We start from the raw sequence: 20901 nt of genomic DNA on the forward strand, positions 1-20901 counted from the left end.
GTCAAATAAAGAATGTTGTACATGAGTAATACATATTATCTTTTTATTAAGATATATCATTCATTACGTATATACTTATATGCTTATGTATATTTTTATTTATATTTCTATTATTTTTGTTCATATTTTCCTTCATTCTTATGGATGAGAAACTGTATAGTATAAGTCGAATAAGGTTTCTGTTCAGGTTTATTTTGTTCCTTAACATCAACAACATAATGTGTAGTCAGAATCATCAGTACGTATTCACGGATAAATAGAAGCATTGTCCACCTTGGCCTGGCTCAGAATATATCATAACAATGTGACCTAATTTGCAAGGTCCTTCATAAACGGACGAATAGACCAGTTTCCCAATATAAGAAAATAATGATCTCTCGTTATCTAGCAAAATCTCGAAATTCCAAAACGAGGTGCTCACTGCTGCTTGAGTAATGTTATATTAGGCACACTTTTGGAAATGTATAAACACATATACTATATGCATGCGTAAAATATGTTTAGTTGTATTTCAAATATACAACTAATTTACAAACCGATAAACACTTCAAATTTTGGGAAGGTAATAAAGCGCGCCCCCCCCCCCCCACACACACACAGAGAAAGGAATTCATGATTTCGTCATGTAGCATTCTTTGTCTTCACTGTCAGACGTAGTTGGATGATACCGGTTCCAAATTCTTCGAAACCTTTCAGAAACTTAGTAAATGAAAGCTTGCTTCCTAGAGCGTGACATCAAGCAGAGCACATATATAGTTGATCCCTCTGGTGCACAAAGTTGAAAGAAACGAACATCAGCTTATGTTGGAACACGAAGTATCTATCCAATTGTTCACCCATGTTTAGAAACATCTCAAGTTATATCAGTCATCCGCCTTTGCATTCATTTATACATTAACGTTCATTCTCTACCTAATCGATCCATACATCCATCAATTGGGTTCATACGTCTACCAAATGGATTCATGCGTCCACCAAATGGATCCATAGGTCTACCAAATGGGTTAACACGTCTACCAAATGGATATATACGTCCATCAAATGGATTCATACGTCTACCAAATGGATACATACGTCTATCAAATGGACACATACGTCTACCAGATGGATTCATGCGTCTACCAAATGGATCCATACGTCCATCAAATGGATTCATACTTCCATGAAATGGATCCATACGTCTACCAAATGGATCCATACGTCTACCAAATGGATTCATGCGTCTACCAAATGGATCTATACGTCTACCAAATGAATCCATACGTCCATCAAATGGATTCATACTTCCATGAAATGGATCCATACGTGTACCAAATGGATTCATGCGTCTACCAAATGGATACATAGGTCTACCAGATGAATCCAAACGTGTACCAAATGGGTCAACACGTCTACCAAATGGATCCATACGTCCATCAAATGGATTCATACGTCTATCAAATGGATCCATACGTCTACCAAATGGATCCATATGTCTACCAGATGAATCCATACGTCTACCAGCTTTCTAATCCGTCCACCCGACAACTCACTTACCTATCCCGCTACTTACATTCTATTTAGTGCTGCAGTCTTTCTACCAGATATGTAAACAACCTATCTGTTTAATTATCACATTTCTTTGTCCATCTCTTTTCCCCCCTTTTTTCTATCAGTTATGTATCGACTCCATCTTACTCTTCGAAAGACATCATAAACATGCCAGATCTTTATATGCTTTTGAAAGATATGGCAACCGTTCCCATTGCGCCTTATGATTTGGAGTTTGTGTGCGTGACTAAAGATAAAATGATGTACATGTTGGTGCAAACTAAAATACGAGCTTAAACACATGGATGGGATTAAATGGAGCGCGAATCTGTATTGTCTGGATCTAAATATGATCACGGCGATCAATACATGGATAGTTTAATGGTCGTCTGCAACTGTCTTTCGAGATGATATGTGTAACTTCAATGGCGCGGGCCAAAAAAGCGATTATAATGATACACCCAATGATTTAAATAAGGCGATAAAACTAAGAAGCGGTCTGGATCTGGCCGGCGGCTATTATCATGCACATGCGTCCCTTATGTCATACTGGTAGGCTATGATCATCACAGTCCGATCTTAGATGTAAATTTATATGGATACGAACCGCTACAAGAGTAGTGCATACTATAGATAAACCGAACAGTCCTTGATACTTTTAAATTTACCTGAACATTGTAAATCTGAAACTTGGAATCATCTGATTTAGTTTTTCTTTAAAAAATATAGAAGTAAACTATGCATTATTTCAACCGGTGTCTTTTCCATTACTTGTCTTAGCGCGTTTCCTTGATGTTGCGCGATCATTATGTTATCACCTGGTTTTCTTCGATTTTATCATTTAAAGAAAAGCTGACAGCAGCATTCTTTAACATAGAGCATAGGAATCAAATTATCGCTTCATTCAAATGAAAAGGATATCGCGTCTAAATGCTCGAGGGTCCATCATATAGCTTGACGTTCCTGCCAAAAGAAGCAAAAATCAAGCACAAAATGGACATGGTAGCGGCAAGCAAAAATCCTGCGAACGGTTAACCAGAGTTCGTTGTTGTTGATTTGAGCGTCATTTTTAACACATTACTAGCTTTTATCAAGTCGGGTGTCTTTCCCAAGAATGCATACAGTCAGCCACCTCGAAATAGGACTGAGAAGATATTGATCCCATGACCATTAAAATGCAGTCAGACACTCTTTGATTTACACGGCCAATTGGGTATCACAATATTTCAAAGGTATATGTTTCCTGTACGGTTCCTGTTAAGGGTATGTGTTTTAAATGTGAGACTCACACTAGAATACCATTTCCTTATCTTGTATTGGTAGTGTTTTGATTTTTTAATCGCCTATGTGAATATATGATTCAAACTGTTGTGGTGGTGGATCACGAACTTTCTTCAATACATGATACTTGCCGGCCAGTATACAAAAGCTCTCTCATATCCGACGCTGGCCGAACCTGAGACTCCAATCAGCGCGAATAAAGGTGAACTGTTTGTGATTCCTAAAGAATCGTGCATTAGGCCAACTCGGTCTCCCTGGGTCAGTATAATGACCGCAGTTGTTCAGATTTTTTGAGTGCCAAGCGATGCGATCTTTGTTAGTATAATTTCGGATAAAATCAGAACCTGAAATTGTGATGATTTGAAGCTTTTGAGAAATGTAAAACCGAAGTCTACCGCAAAATAATGGGTCATGAGCTGTTGATATGAATGTGTTGAGAATATGGAAAGAAAGCAAAAGCATCACGACCGCTCCGGTGGCTTACGTGGTTAGAGCGTCCGCTTTGGATGCGGGATAGTGCGGGTTCGAACCTAGGCCGAATCATACCACATACTTATAAAAATGATACTAGCAGCTGCCTTTCTTGGTGCTCAGCATTAAGAAATTAGTGTTAGGACGGGTCGGCCAGGTATCAGGTTGACGTGACTGTGACAGTGACTGTAACTATTAAAACTACGTCACACACACACACACACACACACACACACACACACACACACACACACCTCTAGTGATGTATTAAGCTGGATTCAATCATTTATATATTGATTTGCTAAAGAATATTTGCGTATATGTTAAAATAGATTAGCCTTTTTAAATGAATATCAACTTTAATGGTGAAATACCCAACTGTTTAAAACAAATCAAATCGCCAACTTGGTGACATAATTCTTTTCAAAAGATACATTTATAAGTATTATTTTTTAAAATTGGCAGCATTGTGTTGGTGATATTATTATACAATAGCCACTTAAATGAGCGAAATGAATCATTGATGGAGCCTGAATCTCTGATGCTAAAAATTGGTTGAAGATGATTGTTCTTTTTCTGCTTGTATTACTCAGACACGTATGTGGTGTTACAATGAACAGTTTGGCGCAGTGCCATTGCAGAAGTAAGCAAACATAACATATGAAAAGAACACTAATATATTTGAAACGTTTTAGTATTTGTATATTAGCTATATGTCCAAATTTTCTTAGAGTTTTTACATTTCATGTTCTTTCAGTCTTACTTACGTGCGTTCATATATACATTCATGTGTATCCTCTACCTTAATGATACTACCTTACATTCATTGCCTCGCCACAGTATGACCTTGACCAAAAATTGCCACGGTGTTTTCTGAAATCGATGTCGGGAACTAGATCAGCTTTTAGTGTTTACAACTGAAGAGTCAAGGTCAAACTATTTTCTGAAAAAAATATCAAAACTACATTATTTTGACATACTATGAAATTAAAACTACAAAGATTTTAAAATTTACGAACAATTAAAATAAATCAAATATAAATTAAATCAAATATACATAACACTTTATCCACCAGTTAGAATGGCAGCCATGTATGACCATTCTTTGCTGAAAAATGACGTTAAACCGACAACAATGGACCTGCGGATTTATAAGCATTTAGAATTGGGATTAACATGACCCCTAATCTGTCTTGACTAAATCTATGTAAAATGATAAATATGAATACCGTTTTCTCTGTAAACCCGATATTGTATTTGTCGTCTGATAGTCTCTGTATGGCGTGATGTTTGGACATGACAGATATGGTTCGCGTCTAGCTGTAATTATATACGGATACAAAGCGAAGACCAATGAACGCTATATTTAAACTAAACATTTGGTGAGACGGAAATCGTATTTGGTGCGGTTAATTTGTATAATATAAAAATAAAACAATTGGTCGTGAACCTTTGACCAAAGAGTAAAATATACAATACATCATGATCGCATTGAATCTGTCTGTCTGTCTTGTCTGTCTATCTGTCTGTCTGTCTCTCCAGTTGTTTAAGGGAGGAGTTTGGTGCCGAGTGATATAATGCGCTCGCCATTACAAATCACTCACACATTTCACCTCTGGCCAGAGAGGCACCTTTTAGATCAGCTTTTGATATAATTTAGCATTTTTGCGATAAAAAATTTGGTGCCAATTCTGAGATTGAGAACTCCAGATAGGAAGCAAAACAGACAAAATCTACCCTATTGTAGCGTTGGTCTAATTTATGGATAATATTTAAAAAATATTTTATGCTGGTAAATGCATCACGTCAGATAGCAAAATGTATACAATTTCAAAAGTTTACAAAATATGTCATTTCCTAGTCAAATCATTCGAAGTAATTAACATTTTACAGTTCATGTAGTATTTTATTGACATGTTTGAATTACTTAGAAATCGTAAAAATAGCATCCTTATAATGTCATATTGCTATAAGATAATATTCGTAATGCTCCGTTTGGTGTTATCAGTTCATGATAACATATATTGTATGAGAAATAAACGTGTTTGAGTAATAATTAAATGGTTTTAATTATTATTTGTCTTTAATAATGTTAATAATAATAATAATAATAATAATAATAATGATTTTTTTCTCGTACGCACGATAAGTCATATTTCAATATTTTTATTTTATAAAATTGTAGCGGACATCTATTTTGACAAGATATTAATGTAAAATCTATCCATCAATACTTTTGCTATTACGTCATCTCATACATTTGCTTTATTTATTTGAAGAGCTGATGGCATGGTGTTAATCCTTGCATGTCTCATGGCATTAAACTGATATATCTTTTTCAGGACTAGATAATAAATGCAAAAACCATGTTAGCATTCATTTCTAAGATTGTCAAAGAAATAAGGAAATTCAGCTACCTCAGTATTCGAAAAGTATGAACAATAAGGGAACAGCAAAACGAATTATCCCCTCCCAGCATGGTACTCTAGCCTGCATAAAAAGTTGAATAGCTGGTCTGTTTAATTCTTGATATCGCGGAGGAATGGAACTTCATAGTTTGAGTTGATTATTATATGACATAAATTAATATATTAAAAGGGCTGATTTTTTATTTCTTCTTCTGCAAGATATATTAATAATAACTTAAGATGGATGTTCATTGGTGATTAGAGCTATCGCACTTCTACGGGGGGGGGGGGGAGGATTAATTTTGTAAGGACCAATTCAGATTTGTTTTCTTTTCAGAACGGGAAGTAGGTGGTGAGTTTGGCACAGTGAGATCGTAGTTTTAATTATATGCACATATTGACTGTACTGTTCTAAATGGAAATGGTGGTCGTCTGAACCAGCTAGTTCACACCTCGAACCTACCACCACCAACACCTCAATACTCGCCTCGTACATATAATTTATACACCAAAGCATCACAGTTTAGTTAGGTCATCCTTTCTTGAGCTTTCAGTTAGGCTGTAAATAATTCCATACCAACACTCATACTGATTATGCTATAAGATGCCGTTATGAACTAAAAATATGTAAACATGTCTGTAAATGTTTATGTTACGCGCAGTTATGAAAAACACAGAAGAGTATGAACACATAATTTATTTCGTCAACACAATCAAGAGTCAATCCATCTTTTTTGCAGCTAAGGCAAACATTAAAATTGTAAATAAATAGTTTTCTATATGAATGAATATTGCAACAAGCTTTCAACACCAATGCTATCTCTTTTTCAGATGATAAGAATGCTTCCAACATCAATATTTGCAATATCACTTTTCCTACTAACCATCGACAGTATAACAGCCAAAATCATCTGTACTAGCACAACTACATCAACCGACATTGCAAGTACAAGTTCTACATCAAGTAGTTCAGCTGGTGCAGGTACCACATATTCTACATCTAGTTCTCCTGGCTCAACAACCATAGAATCCACAACTTCTTCTACTGAAAAACCAACCACATTATCTACTAGTACTCTAAAGTCTACAACTACACCACTTGGAACAAGTACTTCAGGTTCGACAACTGTTACAGCTGGTACAAGTACCACAGAGTCTACATCTAGTTCCCCTGGATCAACAACCTTAGAGTCTATCATTTCGAGTACAAGTAGCACCGGATCATCAGCAAGTACAAGTTCTACATCAAGTAGTTCAGTTGGTGCAAGTACCACATATTCTACATCTAGTTCACCTGGCTCAACAACCATAGAATCCACAACTTCTTCTACTGAAAAACCAACCACATTATCTACTAGTACTCTAAAGTCTACAACTACACCACTTGGAACAAGTACTTCAGGTTCGACAACTGTTACAGCTGGTACAAGTACCACAGAGTCTACATCTAGCTCCCCTGGATCAACAACCTTAGAGTCTATCATTTCGAGTACAAGTAGCACCGGATCATCAGCAAGTACAAGTTCTACATCAAGTAGTTCAGCTGGTGCAAGTACCACATATTCTACATCTAGTTCACCTGGCTCAACAACCATAGAATCCACAACTTCTTCTACTGAAAAACCAACCACATTATCTACTAGTACTCTAAAGTCTACAACTACATCACTTGGAACAAGTAATTCAGGTTCGACAACTGTTGCAGCTGGTACAAGTACCACAGAGTCTACATCTAGTTCCCGTGGCCCAACAACATTAGAGTCTATCATTTCGAGTACAAGTAGCACCGGATTATCGGCAAGTACAAGTTCTACAATTACATCATCGGCAAGTACAAGTTCTACAATTACATCATCAACTATGTGTATTGAGGAGGACACATCGATCGGGACAAGTACCGCAGAATCTACAACTAGTTCACCTATTACAAGTTCCACAGAGTCAACAACTAGCTCCCTTGGCACGACCACGCAAGAGTCTACGACGTTCGCTACTGATACAACAACTGTGACATCTACGACTACAGCAGAGGCTACAACTACATCTCTTGGAACAAGTACTACAGGTTCTACAACTGGTTCAGCTGGTACAAGTACCACAGAGTCTACATCTAATTCACCTGGCACAACAACCCTAGACTCCACCACTACTTCTACTGAAAAACCAACCACATTATCAACTAGTACGGTAGAGTCTACAAGTACATCACGTGGAACAACTACTACAGGTTCTACAACTAGTTCCGCTGGTACAAGTACGACAGAGTCTACATCTAGTTCACCCGGTACAACAACGCTAGTTTCTACCACTTCTACTGGAATACCAACCACAGTTTCTACAAGTACTGTAAAGTCTACAAGTACATCACTTGGAACAAGTACTTCAGGTTCTACAACTGTTTCAGCTGGTACAAGTACCACAGAGTCTACAACTAGTTCACTTGGCACAACAACCCTAGAGTCCACCACGTCTTCTACTGAAAAACAAACCACATTATCAACTAGTAAGGTAGAGTCTACAAGTACATCACGTGGAACAAGTACTAAAGGTTCTACAACTGGTTCAGCTGGTACAAGTACCACAGAGTCTACATCTAGTTCACCAGATACAACAACGCTAGTACCTGACTCTTCTACTGGAATACCAACCACAGTTTCTACAAGTACTGTAGAGTCTACAAGTACATCATTTGGAACAAGTACTTCAGGTTCTACAACTGTTTCAGCTGGTACAAGTACCACAGAGTCTACAACTAGTTCACTTGGCACAACAGCCCTAGAGTCTACTACTTCTTCTACTGACAATCCAACCACATTATCTACTAGTAATGTAGAGTCTACAACTACTTCACTTGGAACAAGTGCTTCAGATAGTACAACGAGTTCAGCAGGTACACGTACCACAGAGCCTAAAACTAGTTCACCTGGCTCAACATCCCTAATTTCTACCACTTCTACTGGAATACCAACCACAGTGTTTACAAGTACATCACTTGGAACAACAACCCTAGAGTCTACCACTTCTTTTATAACTGAAAACCCCACAACATTATCTACAAGTATTGTAGAGTCTACAACTACATCACTTGGAACAAGTACTTCAGGTTCTACAACTGATTCAGTTGGGACAAGTACCACAGAGTCGTCAACTAGTTCACTCGGCACAACAACGCTAGTTCCTACAAGTTCTACTAGAATACCAATCACAGTCTTTACAAGTACTGTTGAGTCTACAAGTACATCACTTGGAACAAGTACGTCAGGTTCTACAACTGTTTCAGCTGGTACAAATAACAGAGAGTCTACAACTAGTTCACTTGGCACAACAAGCATAGAGTCCACTTCCTCTTCTACTGAAAATCCAACCACATTATCTACAAGTACTGTAGAGTCTTCAACTACTTCACTTGGAACAAGTGCCTCACGCTATACAACCGGTTCAGCTAGCACAAGTACCACAGAGTCTACAATTAGTTCAACTGGCACAACAACCATATTTCCTACCACTTCTTTTACTGAAAAACTAACCACAATATCAACAAGTACTGTAGAGTCTACAAGTACATCACTTGGAACAAGTACTTTAGGTTCAACAACCGTTTCAGCTGGTACAAGTAGCACAGAGTCTACAACTACTTCACCTGGCTCAACAACCCTTGAGTCCACCACTTCTTCTACTGAAAAACTAACCACATTATCAACTAGTAAGGAAGAGTCTACAAGTACATCACGTGGAACAAGTAATACAGGTACTACAACTAGTTCAGCTGGTACAAGTACCACAGAGACTATATCTAGTTCACCCGGTACAACAACGCTAGTATCTACCACTTCTACTGAAATACCAACCACAGTTTCTACAAGTACTATAGAGTCTTCAACTACTTCACTTGGAACAAGTGCCTCAGGTTATACAACCGTTTCAGCTGGTACAAGTAGCACAGAGTCTACAACTACTTCAACTGGCTCAACAACCCTAATTTCTACCACTTCTACAGGAATACCAACCACAGTGTTTACAAGTACATCACTTGGAACAACAACCCTAGAGTCTACCACTTCTTCTTTTACTGAAAACCCCACAACATTATCTACAAGTATTGTAGAGTCTACAACTACATTACTTGGAACAAGTACTTCAGGTTCTACAACTGTTTCAGCTGGTACAAGTACCACAGAGTCTACAACTAGTTCACTTGGCACAACAACCCTAGAGTCCACCACGTCTTCTACTGAAAAACAAACCACATTATCAACTAGTAAGGTAGAGTCTACAAGTACATCACGTGGAACAAGTACTAAAGGTTCTACAACTGGTTCAGCTGGTACAAGTACCACAGAGTCTACATCTAGTTCACCAGATACAACAACGCTAGTACCTGACTCTTCTACTGGAATACCAACCACAGTTTCTACAAGTACTGTAGAGTCTACAAGTACATCATTTGGAACAAGTACTTCAGGTTCTACAACTGTTTCAGCTGGTACAAGTACCACAGAGTCTACAACTAGTTCACTTGGCACAACAACCCTAGAGTCTACTACTTCTTCTACTGACAATCCAACCACATTATCTACTAGTAATGTAGAGTCTACAACTACTTCATTTGGAACAAGTGCTTCAGATAGTACAACGAGTTCAGCAGGTACACGTACCACAGAGCCTAAAACTAGTTCACCTGGCTCAACATCCCTAATTTCTACCACTTCTACTGGAATACCAACCACAGTGTTTACAAGTACATCACTTGGAACAAGTACTTCAGGTTCTACAACTGTTTCAGCTGGTACAAGTACAACAGAGTCGACATCTAGTTCACCTGGTTCAACAACCCTAGAGTCTACCACTTTTTCAACGGAAAAACCATCCACAGTTTCTACAGGTACTATAGAGTCTACAACTACATCACTTGTAACAAGTACATCAGGTTCTACAACTGGTTCAGTTGGTACAAGTACCACAAAGTCTACATCTAGTTCAACTGGCTCAACAACCCTAGAGTCTACCACTTCTTCAACGGATCAACCATCCACAGTTTCTACAAGTACTATAGAGTCTACAACTACATCACTTGGAACAAGTACTTCAGGTTCAACAACTGGTTCAGTTGGTACAAGTACCACAGAGTTTACAGAGTCTACAACTAGTTCACCTGGCACAACAAAACTAGAGTCCACCACTTCGTCTACTGAGAAGCCAATCACATTATCTACTAGTACTGTAGAGTCTATAACTACATCACGTGGAACAAGTACTTCAGTTTCTACAACTGGTTCAGCTGGTACAAGTACCACAGAGCCTACAACTAGTTCACCTGGCACAACAACCCTAATTTACACCACTTCTTCTACTGAAAAACCAATCACATTATCTACTAGTACTCTAAAGTCTACAAGTACATCACTTGGAACAAGTACTTCAGGTTCTACAACTGTTTCAGCTGGTACAAGTACAACAGAGTCGACATCTAGTTCACCTGGCTCAACATCCCTAGAGTCTACCACTTTTTCAACGGAAAAACCATTCACAGTTTCTACAGGTACTATAGAGTCTACAACTACATCACTTGGAACAAGTACATCAGGTTCTACAACTAGTTCAGTTGGTACAAGTACCACAGAGTCTACAGAGTCTACATCTAGTTCAACAGGCTCAACAACCCTAGAGTCTACCACTTCTTCAACGGATCAACCATCCACAGTTTCTACAGGTACTATAGAGTCTACAACTACATCACTTGGAACAAGTACTCCAGGTTCTACAACTGGTTCAGTTGGTACAAGTACCACAGAGTCTACAGAGTCTACCTCTAGTTCAACGGGCTCAACAACCCTAGAGTCTACCACTTCTTCAACGGATCAACCATCCACAGTTTCTACAAGTACTATAGAGTCTACAACTACATCACTTGGAACAAGTACTTCAGGATCTACAACTGTTTCAGCTAGTACAACTATCGCAGAGTCTATATCTAGTTCACCTGGCACAACAACTCTAGAATCTACCACTGATGCTACTGAAAAAACAACCATATTATCAACTAGTCCGGTACAGTCTACAGGTACATCACGTGGAGCAAGTACTTCAGGTTCTACAACTGGATCAGTTGGTACAAGTATCACAGAGTATATATCTAGTTCACTTGGCACAACAACCCTAGAATCTACCACTTTTTCTACTGAAAAACCAATCAAATTATCTACTAGTACTTTTGAGTCTACAACTACATCACTTGGAACAAGTACTTCAGGTTCTACAACAGTTTCAGCTGGTACAAGTACAATAGAGTCTACAACTAGTTCACTTGGCACAACAACCCTAGGGTCCACCACTTCTTCTACTGAACAACCAACCACATTATCTACTAGTACTTTAGAGTCTACAACTACATCACTTGGAACAAGTACTTCAGGTTCTACAACTGGTTCAGTTGGTACAAGTACCACAGATTATACATCTAGTTCACTTGCCACAACAACCCTAGAATCTACCACTTCTTCTACTGAAAAACCAATCACATTATCTACTAGTACGGTAGAGTCTACAAGTACATCCCGTGGAACAAGTACTTCAGGTTCTACAACTGTTTCAGCTGTTACAACTATCGGAGAGTCTACATCTAGTTCATCTGGCACAACAACTCTAGAATCTACCACAGCTGCTACTGAAAAAACAACCATATTATCAACTAGTCCGGTACAGTCTGCAAGTACATCACGTGGAACAAGTACTTCAGGTTCTACAACTGGATCAGTTGGTACAAGTACCACAGAGTATATATCTAGTTCACTTGGCACAACAACCCTAGAATCTACCACTTCTTCTACTGAAACACCAATCACATTATCTACAGGTACTATAGAGTCTACACCAACATCACTTGGAACAAGTACTTCAGGTTCTACAACTGGTTCAGTTGGTACAAGTACCACAGAGTCTACAGAGTCGACAACTAGTTCACCTGGCACAACAACCCTAGGGTCCACCACTTCTTCTACTGAACAACCAACCACATTATCTACTAGTACTGTAGAGTCTACAACTACATCACGTGGAACAAGTACTTCAGGTTCTACAACTGGATCAGTTGGTACAAGTACCAAGGAGTATACATCTAGTTCACTTGGCACAACAATCCTAGAATCTACCACTTCTTCTACTGAAAAACCAATCACATTATCTACTAGTACGGTAGAGTCTACAAGTACATCCCGTGGAACAAGTACTTCAGGTTCTACAACTGTTTCAGCTGTTACAACTATCGGAGAGTCTACATCTAGTTCATCTGGCACAACAACTCTAGAATCTACCACAGCTGCTACTGAAAAAACAACCATATTATCAACTAGTCCGGTACAGTCTGCAAGTACATCACGTGGAACAAGTACTTCAGGTTCTACAACTGGATCAGTTGGTACAAGTACCACAGAGTATATATCTAGTTCACTTGGCACAACAACCCTAGAATCTACCACTTCTTCTACTGAAACACCAATCACATTATCTACAGGTACTATAGAGTCTACACCAACATCACTTGGAACAAGTACTTCAGGTTCTACAACTGGTTCAGTTGGTACAAGTACCACAGAGTCTACAGAGTCGACAACTAGTTCACCTGGCACAACAACCCTAGGGTCCACCACTTCTTCTACTGAACAACCAACCACATTATCTACTAGTACTGTAGAGTCTACAACTACATCACGTGGAACAAGTACTTCAGGTTCTACAACTGGATCAGTTGGTACAAGTACCAAAGAGTATACATCTAGTTCACTTGGCACAACAATCCTAGAATCTACCACTTCTTCTACTGAAAAACCAATCACATTATCTACTAGTACGGTAGAGTCTACAACTACGTCACTTGGAACAAGTACTTCAGGTTCTACAACAGTTTCAGCTGGTACAAGTACCATAGAGTCTACAACTAGTTCACTTGGTACAACAACCCTAGGGTCCACCACTTCTTCTACTGAACAACCAACCACATTATCTACTAGTACTTTAGAGTCTACAACTACATCACTTGGAACAAGTACTTCAGGTTCTACAACTGGTTCAGTTGGTACAAGTACCACAGAGTATACATCTAGTTCACTTGCCACAACAACCCTAGGGTCCACCACTTCTTCTACTGAAAAACCAATCACATTATCTACTAGTACTTTTGAATCTACAACTACATCACTTGGAACAAGTACTTCAGGTTCTACAACAGTTTCAGCTGGTACAAGTACAATAGAGTCTACAACTAGTTCACTTGGCACAACAACCCTAGGGTCCACCACTTCTTCTACTGAACAACCAACCACATTATCTACTAGTACTTTAGAGTCTACAACTACATCACTTGGAACAAGTACTTCAGGTTCTACAACTGGTTCAGTTGGTACAAGTACCACAGATTATGCATCTAGTTCACTTGCCACAACAACCCTAGAATCTACCACTTCTTCTACTGAAAAACCAATCACATTATCTACTAGTACGGTAGAGTCTACAACTACATCCCGTGGAACAAGTACTTCAGGTTCTACAACTGTTTCAGCTGTTACAACTATCGGAGAGTCTACATCTAGTTCATCTGGCACAACAACTCTAGAATCTACCACAGCTGCTACTGAAAAAACAACCATATTATCAACTAGTCCGGTACAGTCTGCAAGTACATCACGTGGAACAAGTACTTCAGGTTCTACAACTGGATCAGTTGGTACAAGTACCACAGAGTATATATCTAGTTCACTTGGCACAACAACCCTAGAATCTACCACTTCTTCTACTGAAACACCAATCACATTATCTACAGGTACTATAGAGTCTACACCAACATCACTTGGAACAAGTACTTCAGGTTCTACAACTGGTTCAGTTGGTACAAGTACCACAGAGTCTACAGAGTCGACAACTAGTTCACCTGGCACAACAACCCTAGGGTCCACCACTTCTTCTACTGAACAACCAACCACATTATCTACTAGTACTGTAGAGTCTACAACTACATCACGTGGAACAAAAACTTCAGGTTCTACAACTGGATCAGTTGGTACAAGTACCAAAGAGTATACATCTAGTTCACTTGGCACAACAATCCTAGAATCTACCACTTCTTCTACTGAAAAACCAATCACATTATCTACTAGTACGGTAGAGTCTACAACTACGTCACTTGGAACAAGTACTTCAGGTTCTACAACAGTTTCAGCTGGTACAAGTACCATAGAGTCTACAACTAGTTCACTTGGTACAACAACCCTAGGGTCCACCACTTCTTCTACTGAACAACCAACCACATTATCTACTAGTACTTTAGAGTCTACAACTACATCACTTGGAACAAGTACTTCAGGTTCTACAACTGGTTCAGTTGGTACAAGTACCACAGAGTATACATCTAGTTCACTTGCCACAACAACCCTAGGGTCCACCACTTCTTCTACTGAAAAACCAATCACATTATCTACTAGTACTTTTGAATCTACAACTACATCACTTGGAACAAGTACTTCAGGTTCTACAACAGTTTCAGCTGGTACAAGTACAATAGAGTCTACAACTAGTTCACTTGGCACAACAACCCTAGGGTCCACCACTTCTTCTACTGAACAACCAACCACATTATCTACTAGTACTTTAGAGTCTACAACTACATCACTTGGAACAAGTACTTCAGGTTCTACAACTGGTTCAGTTGGTACAAGTACCACAGATTATGCATCTAGTTCACTTGCCACAACAACCCTAGAATCTACCACTTCTTCTACTGAAAAACCAATCACATTATCTACTAGTACGGTAGAGTCTACAACTACATCCCGTGGAACAAGTACTTCAGGTTCTACAACTGTTTCAGCTGTTACAACTATCGGAGAGTCTACATCTAGTTCATCTGGCACAACAACTCTAGAATCTACCACAGCTGCTACTGAAAAAACAACCATATTATCAACTAGTCCGGTACAGTCTGCAAGTACATCACGTGGAACAAGTACTTCAGGTTCTACAACTGGATCAGTTGGTACAAGTACCACAGAGTATATATCTAGTTCACTTGGCACAACAACCCTAGAATCTACCACTTCTTCTACTGAAACACCAATCACATTATCTACAGGTACTATAGAGTCTACACCAACATCACTTGGAACAAGTACTTCAGGTTCTACAACTGGTTCAGTTGGTACAAGTACCACAGAGTCTACAGAGTCGACAACTAGTTCACCTGGCACAACAACCCTAGGGTCCACCACTTCTTCTACTGAACAACCAACCACATTATCTACTAGTACTGTAGAGTCTACAACTACATCACGTGGAACAAGTACTTCAGGTTCTACAACTGGATCAGTTGGTACAAGTACCAAAGAGCATACATCTAGTTCACTTAGCACAACAATCCTAGAATCTACCACTTCTTCTACTGAAAAACCAATCACATTATCTACTAGTACGGTAGAGTCTACAACTACGTCACTTGGAACAAGTGCTTCAGGTTCTACAACAGTTTCAGCTGGTACAAGTACCATAGAGTCTACAACTAGTTCACTTGGTACAACAACCCTAGGGTCCACCACTTCTTCTACTGAACAACCAACTACATTATCTACTAGTACTTTAGAGTCTACAACTACATCACTTGGAACAAGTACTTCAGGTTCTACAACTGGTTCAGTTGGTACAAGTACCACAGAGTATACATCTAGTTCACTTGCCACAACAACCCTAGGGTCCACCACTTCTTCTACTGAAAAACCAATCACATTATCTACTAGTACTTTTGAATCTACAACTACATCACTTGGAACAAGTACTTCAGGTTCTACAACAGTTTCAGCTGGTACAATTAACACAGAGTCTACATCTAGTTCACTTGGCACAACAACCCTAGGGTCCACCACTTCTTCTACTGAAAAACCAAGCACATTATCTACTAGTACTTCAAGTACTTCAGGTTCTACAACAGTTTCAGCTGGTACAATTAACACAGAGTCTACATCTAGTTCACTTGGCACAACAACCCTAGGGTCCACCACTTCTTCTACTGAAAAACCAAGCACATTATCTACTAGTACTTTTGAGTCTACAACTACATCACGTGGAAGAAGTACTTCAGGTTCTACAACTGTTTCAGCTGGTACAATTATCACAGAGTCTACATCTAGTTCACCTGGCACAACAACACTAGGGTCTACCATGTTTTCTACTGAAAAACCAACCACATTATCTACTAGTACTATACAGTCTAGAACTACATCACTTGGAACAAGTACTTCAGGTTCTACAACTGTTTCAGCTGGTACAACTATCGCAGAGTCTACATCTAGTTCATCTGGCACAACAACTCTAGAATCTACCACAGCTGCTATTGAAAAAACAACCATATTATCAACTAGTCCGGTACAGTCTACAAGTACATCACGTGGAACAAGTACTTCAGGTTCTACAACTGGATCAGTTGGTACAAGTACCACAGAGTATATATCTAGTTCACTTGGCACAACAACCCTAGAATCTACCACTTCTTCTACTGAAAAACCAATCACATTATCTACTAGTACTTTTGAGTCTACAACTACATCACTTGGAACAAGTACTTCAGTTTCTACAACTGGTTCAGCTGGTACAAGTACCACAGAGCCTACAACTAGTTCACCTGGCACAACAACCCTAATTTACACCACTTCTTCTACTGAAAAACCAATAACATTATATACTAGTACTCTAAAATCTACAAGTACATCACTTGGAACAAGTACTTCAGGTTCTACAACTGTTTCAGCTGGTACAACGACCACAGAGTCTACAGAGTCTACAACTAGTTCACCTGGCACAACAACCCTAGAGTCCACCACTTCTTCTACTGAACAACCAACCACATTATCTGCTAGTACTGTAGAGTCTACAACTACATCACGTGGAACAAGTACTTCAGGTTCTACAACTGGTTCAGTTGGTACAAGTACCAAAGAGTATACATCTAGTTCGCTTGGCACAACAATCATAGAATCTTCCACTTCTTCTACTGAAAAACCAATCACATTATCTACTAGTACTTTTGAGTCTACAACTACATCACTTGGAACAAGTACTTCAGGTTCTACAACAGTTTCAGCTGGTACAAGTACTATAGAGTCTACAACTAGTTCACTTGGTACAACAACCCTAGGGTCCACCACTTCTTCTACTGAAAAACCAATCACATTATCGACTAATACTTTAGAGTCTACAACTACATCACTTGGAACAAGAACTTCAGGTTCTACAACTGTTTCAGCTGGTACAATTATCACAGAGTCTACATCTAGTTCCCTTGGCACAACAACCCTATGGTCCACCACGTCTTCTACTGAAAAACCATCCACAGATTCTACAAGTACTATTGAGTCTACAACTACATCACTTGGAACAAGTACTTCAGGTTCTACAACTGGTTCAGCTGGTACAAGTACCAAAGAGTCTACACCTAGTTCACCTGCCTCAACAACCCTAGAGTTCACCACTTCGTCTACTGAGAGACCAATCACATTACCTACTAGTACTGCAGAGTCTACATCACTTGGAACAAGTACTTCAGGTTCTACAACTGTTTCAGCTGGTACAATTAACACAGAGTCTACATCTAGTTCACTTGGCACAACAACACTAGGGTCTACCATGTCTTCTACTGAAAAACCAACCACATTATCTACAGGTACTATAGAGTCTACACCAACACCACTTGGAACAAGTACTTCAGGTTCTACAACTGGTTCAGTTGGTACAAGTACCACAGAGTCTACAGAGTCTACATCTAGTTCACCTAGCACAACAACTCTAGAATCTACCACTGCTGCTACTGAAAAAACAACTATATTATCAACTAGTCCGGTACAGTCTACAAGTACATCACGTGGAACAAGTACTTCAGGTTCTATAACTGGATCAGTTGGTACAAGTGCCACAGAGTATATATCTAGTTCACTTGGCACAACAACCCTAGAATCTATCACTTCTTCTACTGAAAAACCAATCACATTATCTACTAGTACTTTTGAATCTACAACTACATCACGTGGAACAGGTACTTCAGGTTCTACAACTGTTTCAGCTGGTACAATTATCACAGAGTCTACATCTAGTTCACCTGGCACAACAACCCTAGGGTCTACGATATCTTCTCCTGAAAAACCAACCACATTATCTACAGGTACTATAGAGTCTACACCAACATCACTTGGAACAAGTACTTCAGGTTCTACAACAGTTTCTGCTGGTACAAGTTCCACAGAGTCTACAACTAGTTCACTTGGCACAAGAACCCTAGGGTCTACGATGTCTTCTCCTGAAAAACCAACCACATTATCTACAGGTACTGTAGAGTCTAGAACTACGTCACTTGGAACAAGTACTTCAGCTTTTACAACTGGTTCAGGTGGTACAAGTACCACAGAGTCTACATCTAGTTCACCTGGCACAACGACCCTAATTTCCACCACTTCTTCTACTCAAAAACCAATCACATTATCTACTAGTATTGTAGAGTCTACAAGTACATCACTTGGAACAAGTACTTTAGGTTCTACAACTGGTTCAGCTAGCAAAAGCACCCTAAAGTCTACTGCAAGTTCACTTGTTACAACATCCATTGAGTCTACCATTTCTACTACGAATACACCGACCGCGTTATCTACAGGTACTACGGAAGCTAGAACTACATCACTCGGAACAAATACAGTTGAGTCATCAATTAGCTCAGTAGCTACATCTTCTGCAGGGTCTACAACTAGTTCACTTCTTACAACAACCTTCGAGTTCACAACATCTTCTACAGGTACATCAAGTATATCACCAACAAATACTTCTGGATCTATGAGTACTTCAAATAGCACACCTACCGCAGAGTCTACAACTATTTCACCTAACATGACCATCATTTCTTCATCTGGCACAACCACATCAGAAACTACACAAATATCTTCTGTTACACCCATTGCATCATCTATAAGTACTGTAAAATCCACATCTACATCGCATGGAACAAGTACGGCAGGGTCTACAACTATTTCAGTTGTTGATACAACTACTGCAGAATTTACACGTAGTTCACTTGGCACAATCACTCCAAGGTCCAACGAATCATCTACAAGTATTACAGAGTATACAACTACATCAATTGGAACTGAAATTTCAACTAACACTACTATTAGGCCCACCGGAGCTACTTCACCAGGTACCAATTCTTCATTCAAGACAACTTCTTCACCTGGCACAGCAAAAATGTCTACACAAGCTTCGACACAAGAACCCACGACTACTGGAAGTACTACTGTGATTGCAACTGATTCGTCCAGCACGTCAACATCGCCTACTAGCACTCCTTCGTCTGGTACAATGACTTCATCAAGAACAAGCACGTCAGCAGCAACAAATGCATCAACACTACCGACAACAACCTCTACAACATATACTACAACCAGTCCGACAACGTATATGAGCACTACTAGGACAAGTGCACCTTCATCTACGACGCCAACGACTAGTAGTACAACTTCATCTACAACTTCAACGACTAGTAGTACAACTTCATCTACAACTTCAACGACTAGTAGTACAACTTCATCTACAACGCCAACGACTAGTAGTACAACTTCATCTACGACGCCAACGACTAGTAGTACAACTTCATCTACAACGCCAACGACTAGTAGTACAACTTCATCTACAACATCAACAACTAGTAGTGCAACTACGACATCGTCAACCATGTCTACAACGAGAAGTACAACACCAACAACAGTGCCTCCGATACAACGTAACTAATCTATATATTTATTTCTTCCTTAGATAAGAATACCACCACCCTTGTTTCATCTAGTCAATCACAATTTGTCTTTCTCGAAATACTGTTATGCTTTATTCATGGTCTTTTTCATTGTTTCATTTAATTTCAGTTGCCATAACACAGCTATTTGAAAATGACTAAATTCATATTGTCCTTGATTGATTTCTTCACTCATTAGATTAATTCAATAATTGAAAACGGTTGAACTTAGTCAATGCAAAAGCACACAACGCACTATTTTCTGAACATTTGGACTAATTTGACATCCAGAACTTCGAATTATGCATTATAATCTTGAATAAAGCAGATAGTCAAGAATTATTAAGAGCTATCTAATTAATGAATGTCTTCCAAAAGAAATATATACACGCCTTATTTTTCCAC

General features: G+C 39.0%; 1 protein-coding gene across 1 annotated transcript in view; it reads left to right on the plus strand.

Moving 5' to 3' along the window:
• The window catches only part of LOC149791500 (uncharacterized), a 125570-nt gene that overhangs the window by 13005 nt on the left and 91664 nt on the right, over positions 1-20901 (plus strand). Inside the window, exon 2 of the mRNA XM_089969436.1 lies at positions 6522-20487. Coding sequence (XP_089825562.1) covers positions 6522-20487 — 13966 coding nt within the window. The remainder of the gene's footprint in view (positions 1-6521; positions 20488-20901) is intronic.

The sequence above is a fragment of the Sinohyriopsis cumingii genome, chromosome 9 (genome assembly GCF_028554795.1).
Source record: "Sinohyriopsis cumingii isolate HCF-2022 chromosome 9, ASM2855479v2, whole genome shotgun sequence".
NCBI lineage: Eukaryota > Metazoa > Mollusca > Bivalvia > Unionida > Unionidae > Sinohyriopsis > Sinohyriopsis cumingii.